Raw genomic sequence first — 7,580 nt, forward strand, 5'->3', positions numbered from 1 at the left:
AAGCTCCCACTTTTCTCTTCAAAAAGAGGTTCTACAGCAGCTGAGCTTTGTAACCCTTACTATAAATTAGAAAGGATATTAGAGGTCATGTATAATCGCATAATTGTATTAACACCAGCATGTCCTTAAAAGAGGAATCAGGAACGTCTGGAAACCTCTAATTACGTTGCTACAAAGAGGGGAGTGCGGAACATAACAAAAGTAGAATACATTCATTTTTGCAGACATTATATTTCAATACTTAAAGGGTAACTAAACGTTCAACAAACTTCTGACATGTCAAAGTGACATGTCAGAAGTTTTGATCGGTGGGGGTCCAAGCACTGAGACCCCCACGGATTGCTAAAATGAAGTGGCAGAAGTGCTCGGGTGAGCGCTGAGCCGCTTGCTTTCTGTTCGGCTTTTCTCGGAAAGCCGAGCAGTTTGTGTACAGGCTCATTAGAAAGTCTATGAGCCCGTACACCGCTACATCGGCTCTCAGAGAAAAGCAAAACAGAAACGGAGCGGCTCAGCGCTCACCCGAACGCTTCTGCCGCTTCGTTTTAGCGATCGGTGGGGGTCTCAGTGCTAAAAGCTTCTGACGTGTCACTATGACATGTCAGAATTTTGTTGAACATTTAGTTACACTTTAAGTTTCTTCTTAATTTTTTTAAATAATTTCTTAAGTATATACTACATTTGTATATCAAATATCAATTTGTTCAACACAACAAGTTTCAGGAAGTGACATTGGTCTGGTATTTTCCTAGAATTTGACGCAGCAACTTTTCTTTCTTTGACTACAGGACAGACATCTCAGATGAACATGTCCCAAACTGTGTTCTACTTCAAGAAAAGCATTTAAGTAAATTGTATGGGGCATGGACCATCAATGGATTTTATTGTTCAGCCTGTGGTTTGCTTTTCACAGTGCTGGCAGTTGCTGCATAGAGGTAGGTCGCTGGTATTTTACTGTTTTATTTTGTTATACAATTTACTATTCAGACTAAAATAGTAGCAATATCTTACATAATTGTTTTTCTGTTATTTATAGACCAGCCACCCTTCGATATTATTTTATTAACCTTTTAAATAGTGTTGTGCCATTAAGAGGATCACTAAAGTATATCGGTGATTCAGTCTGCACTCCGTTGTTTCACCGTGATGACTTGTGTAGGGAGAGCATCTAAATAAGGGCAAGTTCCCACGTAGCGTAAATACTGCAGATATAATCCGCAGCATAATACAGTAGCAGCAAAGTGGATTGGATTTGAACAAATCTCAATGTATCTGCCCTGTGTGAACATACCTTAATAATAAAAAGGTACATTTGAAAAAAAGCCCACATATGCTTGATGCTTCTGCTTATGCAATAAATTAAGAAGATTCTGAGGTGGTCCTGGTATATGTAGCAGCTGGCCCAGCAGACCAGGAGACACCGGTGCAGTATACCGAAAGGTCAGGCAAGGGAATGGTCAGTGCCAGGCCAAGGTCAGTTCACGCGGAGTTCATGCAAGGTCAAAAATCAGGCAGAGGGCTTAGACAGGCAGCACAGGTTTGGGAGTCAAAGACAGGCCGGATCAATAAACAGATGGTCAAACAATACCCTCGCAGGAACAAACTAGCGCTGTGAACCAATATTGCTCAGGCATCAGGTGACCAGTGAAAGTGTTAAAAATATGTTCTGGGCATCTGGGATTGGTTGGGGAACGATTTGAGTGCACACGCTGGCCCCCTTTAAGAAACAGAACGCGACATCACATAAAAACCGGGGTGCCGGCGGCAGTAGTGAGTAACCTGGCAGCGGGGACCATCAGAAGGAGAGGCGCCCACCTCCAGCATTACAGAAAGTCTACCTGATGCGTTCCTGCTTCCCATATGTCCCCTGTACCTCATTGTTAAGTCCGCTCACTACCGCTTCATTCCAAACTGAAGGGCAGTCACATAAGGTGAAATGCGCATGCGCATGATAATGCGCGTTCACAGTGCTCTTATAAACAGTGGGTGAGATGAGAGACGTATCGCGCATGCTCAACCAGTGCCTACATGTCTTAACCTTAATTAAAAGTACACAGAAGACTGGGTGGACTGGTAAGGTGAATTTTTTTTTATTAGAGAACCATTGAAAAGCTTTAAAAACTGTTTGTTAAAGAGGATCTCTCAGCAGTTTATTATTTCCCAATCTCCTAAATAATCGAATAGGCGCTTTGCTATTGATAACTACAATGTGATTTGTTTTAAAAAAACGTTTATTATTTGCAAAGTTATGATCATTTTTCTAAATATGCTAATTTGGCTCTAATAGCCAAATAGGAGGTGACTCTTTCTTTTCACTTTGGGCGGTGTAATGTTTTCTGTCCAATTATCATATACCTGCTCCCCCTTCCCTTCCCAGCAACACAGCGTAATCTTTTAGTAAACAGCTTCCATTCCTGACTGTGTATTCAACTGGCGTTATCTCCAGTTGTGTCCTAATGTCTGAGATTCTGTTATTAAAGATTAGATTAGAATCTCCTCTTTTGTATACCATCAGAACCGCTGTTCTAGGTGGTCCACAGCCCGAGATATGGCTGTTTGAAGTGATCACCCTTCCCTCTAGCCTCAGTCTCTCACACTGTGTGAAGCAGCTTCATGCTGATAGGACAGCGTCAGAGGCTGTGAGGAGGCTCCACCTCAGGAGAATCGCTGGTGTTGGCACCCACTTGTATAATAAAGGCTCATTTACATATTTAGAGAAAAGCTCATAACTTTAAAAATATTAAACCTTCTGGGACACAATCTTCACTAGCATTATTAGTGTAACAGCGCCTATTAGATTGGCTAGGAGATAGGTCATTACTAAACTGGTGACAGAACCGCTTTAAGTGAGTTTTATAACTTGCTCTAACAGGAATACCCCTTTATGTTAGAAGTCTTAAAATTATCAAATGTTAATAGAACATTTATCTTTTAACTCTAGGAACTTCCTCCAGTATCGTTGAATTGCTGTAAGTGCAATTTATCTATGGTACCCCTGGATTTGCCTAAACAAACTATAAGATTAGACCTTAGTTTTAACCCACTGAAAAGTCTTCACAAGAAGAACTTCTTGCAAATGTCTAAACTTGAGCTTCTCGACCTTACAAGGTGAGTGTTTAACAAAATACTTCAAGATATGGATGATAAATGGTTAAATACACCTCTGTATTATACCCTCATACTATTTGTATTAATCTTCGTAGGTGCAGTATCACCTCAATAGAAGATCATGCTTTCTTTGGCCTTGAGAATTTGCATACCCTAATCCTCACCGGAAACCCAATAAGGCATTGGTCTCCACTGACTTTTTCTGACCTTCCCTTCTTACATCGACTTGTCATAGTGGAAACATCTCTTACTTCCCTATCAGAGCTTCCTGTGGCACATCTTACCACACTAAGGGAATTAAATGCAGCCAAGAATTTGCTGAAGAGTATGTACCTTCCAACCTTTGTGTCCTCACTCCACATTCTGGACCTCCGTGCAAACCAGATTGCTGATATAAAAGAAAATGACCTCGAGAACCTACGAAATACAAATGTTTCCAATTTCTCTCTCATATTATCTCAGAATCCTATAAACCACATTACCCCCGATTCCTTCAGATTAGTTTCTTTACAAATGTTACATTTAAAAGGTTGTTTTTCTCATGGGGATATTATGAAAAGCAACCTAAATGCCATGCATGGACTTCTTGCTGAGAAGCTAGTGATTGGTCATTATAGAAACTCTTTGATGAAAATTACGGGGGAAAGTGGAATTTTTGAAGGACTATGTGGCCTGAATATCAAGGAGCTGACAATGAATGGTTTTCACTTTTCCAAAAATACAGTTTGTGAATGCTTTCAAAACCTCACATCGCTTCGTGTGATAAATACTGATTTAAGTTATTTGTACATTGAATTTGCATCCTCCAGCATCCAAAAGCTTGAAATCAAAAGAAGTTTACTCACCAGTATACCTTCTACAGTCATTTCAGCACTCAAACAACTGAAAGAGATTCGGATTACAGATAACCCAACAATTTCTGTCTTTAAAGATGATATAGAAGTACCTAACCTTGAATTATTAGACTTGAGCAGGAATAATTTATACATGCACGTTTGTTGCTCTCAGATTTCCGATGGGGTATCTATTCTTCAACACCTAAACCTCAGCTTCAATCCTCAGATAGAAATAAGGAGTATGTTCTTAAATATGTCCTACCTTCGTTCTCTAGATCTCAGTCATGCACAACTGGGTAGTGTAGGTGTATACCCAATCTTTTTACTTATGGATAAGCTTACTTATCTTGATCTGTCATACACATCATGCCATTTTTCTATTGAGTGTTCTTTTTGTGGTCTGCACAGCTTAGAAGTTCTCAAAGTATCTCATACTACCTTTGATACTAATATTCTAGCTTCTGTATTCAAAAACTTGACTAAGCTCTGTTTCCTGGACATGTCATCTTGTAAAATGACGTTTATTCCTATTGAGACCCTTGCCGGTCTGAAATTACTGCAAACATTAGATCTCGGTAAAAACTATTTGCTAGAACTACAGTCATCAGTACTCAGTCCGTTAATAGCTCTCACAACTTTAAATATAAGTTCTAACAGCTTTCAGAGTATCTCTGAGCAAACCACACAATTTATATCCCAAAATATGGTAAACGTGGACCTGTCAAATAATCCGTATGACTGTTCTTGCGATCAGAAAACATTTCTGTCTTGGGTCCATGAGCAGAACAGCAGAATTCCGAAGTTTAGTGAAAGTATGGATTGTTATACACCAGAATACTTCCAGGGTACACAGCTTAGCAAAGTGACCTTAAGGTGTAATTTCACCATTTACGTATGTGTTGGTGTGTTTGTAACTACAGTAGTCATAGCTGGGTGTATATTTCATTGTTATAAGCGAAAATACTTTCACCTTTGCTATCTCTATCGAACCGATAAAAATGATAATACTGAAAAAGAATATGATGCATTTGTTATCCACTCCAGCTTAGATGAAGAATGGGTAAAGGAGCAATTAGTTCCCAAAATGGAAGGTGGTACCCCACGCTTTCACTTATGCTTACATTACAGAGATTTTATACCAGGCATGCCCATCACTAGCAATATCGTGAATGAAGGAATTCGTAGAAGCCGCAAAGCTTTAATTATATTGTCTCAGAACTTTATTGAGAGTAAGTGGTGCGGCTTCGAATTTGAGATGGTCATGTCCTGGCAGTTCTTGGAAAGTCAATGTGGGATCATTGTTATCGTACTGGAGGCAGTTAACATGGCTCATCTTAGACATATACTTGGACTAAACAAATATCTACGCAAGAACACCTACATCAAGTGGGTAGATGGATATGTAGATAGAAAAGTTTTCTGGATGCGTTTGAGAGAGGCACTACAGCAAGGGAATGAATCGACAAGTTGTGTTCCACAGCTAGAAGACGTCAATGGAGAAATGTACGAGAAACAGAATGAACACAACAGAATGAATCTATAAAAATAATATATGTGTGATAATATATTGGACTTACATACAAAGCACTTGTTTGTAGCCAGGCCTAAAGTAAATTGCATTTTAATTGTTGCCTATGGAATTGTATGTTAATTCTTAAAGAGAATGTACAGAATTAGAAAATCAGAACAGGTGCTACTCTTGTCCATGGGCTATGTCTGGTATCGTAGTTTAGCCCCATTCACTTGAATGGGTCTGAGCTGCAATGCTAGATACGACCTATGGACAAGAGCGGTGAATTTTCCAGACAAAAAAAAGCAGAACCTTTTTTTAATTCTGGACATCCCCTTTAACTTTAGTTACTTGAATTATGTACTGATTTTTCCAGATTCCTACCCCCAAGTACCCTAGAGGACAGATGCTTTTGACTGTATATATGTAAATGTGTTTTACCAACTGTGCCTTTTCCACAATTTTCCAATGTGTATTTAATTCACATGTAAAAAATCGGAAAAATCTTGACAATTAATTCAATAAGGTCAGGTCAATAAGCTGCATCTTTCCATGAATAGATATGTTTACTTCTACACAAAATAACAAGACGTATGAACTTCATTATTGCGGTACAATATTTGCTTGAAATTTGTGTCTATAACTTTGTACGTTCCTTAATAGGAAGACAAGGAAATGAAACCATAATACTATTTCTTCTTTGTATCAAAGTGCAAAATTACCTTGGCCTTTCTAACGGATAGAATATGGAAAGCCTATAAATCCATTAAGCATATGTTCTACTGTATAAGCAGCATATTGTAAATAAATCCTTCAATGCCTACATAATTGTTCACATTCTCAGATGGCATATAATACTTGCTTCAAAACAGATTTATGTATAAGCTTCCTGTTAGAAGGGCAACACCTTCTTTTTCTTTTATGTTTTTGATTTAGTACAGACATTTAGATATCAAACTGAAATGCACTCATTTTAGATGTACACAACATAAAGATGTATTATACTTTATACTTTTATTTAGACTCACATAAAACAAAAATAAAATATATCAACAGCAGTTCACTATGATGCTTAGTATTTACCTCAACAAAAGTTATGGAGATGCAATGTATTCATTAATTAACCCCTTCTTGACACATAACAAACAGGTATGTCACGGGCAGTCGTCAGTTGCCGCCCTATGGTGTACACGTTTGTCATAACGATTGAAATAACAATTGCATTACAATACAAGAGAGGAAGCCCCTTGTTGCAGTCTACAGCGCCATGGAGACAGCCCAGGACTTGTAAATGCCTAAAAGCGTGAGTCCGCTGCGTAAAACTCACGACAGGTCCTATATTTCTGTGTTTTTCGCGCATCACGCACCCATTGAAGTCAATTGGTCGGTGAAAATCACGCGCACCACACGGAAGCACTTCCGTGGGACGCACGTGATTCGCGCAACAGCAGTCAAAAGTATGTTTGCAAACAGAAAAGCACCACATCCAACTATGTGATGACTCACGGAGCTGTTAAGTGCCTTTTGCGAAACGCCGCACACACGCTCGTGTAAATCCTCCCTAATACCGAGATTAAAAAATATGTCTGGTCTTTAAACCTAAAATGGCTTGGTCCTTAAGTGGTTAACTGGACTTCTTTTTGTCTTTAGGTATATCTATACTAATATTATGTAACTAGTACTGTACCGTATGTGATATTTTTTAGTTTAAATTTTTATTTATTTTTTATCAAAAATGGGATAGGAACCCATCAGAGCAAAGCAGAAAAACGTTTCTATTTAAAGGCAGGCATGCATGGATATGCGCAATCACTACATACAAACATGTACACATGCACATTCACCACATTCAGACATACACACATTTGCACAGTCACTACATACAGACATGCATGCATATTTACACACTCTTACCCAGGTAGGCGAGCACATCCATACGGGCAGAATTTAGCTCTGTGAACTTAATCCCACATCTAATTCGCACAACCTTAGAACCTGTAAGCCAGGGGTAGGGAACCTTTTTTCTGCCAAGGGCGATTTGGATATTTATAACATCATTCGTGGGCCTTACAAAATTATCAACTTAAAATGACCCTGCTATATTTGGTCAAACATTTAATTAACTCACC

At 38.8% G+C, this 7,580-nt stretch overlaps 1 protein-coding gene across 1 annotated transcript; it reads left to right on the forward strand.

The window, feature by feature from the left end:
* The first annotated feature begins 860 nt into the window (after window positions 1-860).
* On the forward strand, window positions 861-5,484 carry TLR4 (toll like receptor 4). Its single transcript, XM_075834231.1, has 3 exons — window positions 861-932; window positions 2,939-3,105; window positions 3,201-5,484. Exons 1-3 carry the CDS (start codon window positions 861-863, stop codon window positions 5,482-5,484), a joined length of 2,523 nt encoding a protein of 840 aa, XP_075690346.1.
* The last annotated feature ends 2,096 nt before the right edge of the window (window positions 5,485-7,580 follow it).

The sequence above is a fragment of the Rhinoderma darwinii genome, chromosome 8 (genome assembly GCF_050947455.1).
Source record: "Rhinoderma darwinii isolate aRhiDar2 chromosome 8, aRhiDar2.hap1, whole genome shotgun sequence".
Taxonomy (NCBI): domain Eukaryota; kingdom Metazoa; phylum Chordata; class Amphibia; order Anura; family Rhinodermatidae; genus Rhinoderma; species Rhinoderma darwinii.

Excerpts from the sequence above, each read along its gene's own strand:
- TLR4 (XM_075834231.1), top strand. The coding sequence starts at position 861 with ATGGACCATCAATGGATTTTATTGTTCAGCCTGTGGTTTGCTTTTCAC. Across the intron at positions 933-2,938 it reads CTGGCAGTTGCTGCATAGAG|GAACTTCCTCCAGTATCGTT; the intron begins GTAGGTCGCTGG and ends TTTTAACTCTAG. Across the intron at positions 3,106-3,200 it reads GAGCTTCTCGACCTTACAAG|GTGCAGTATCACCTCAATAG; the intron begins GTGAGTGTTTAA and ends TAATCTTCGTAG.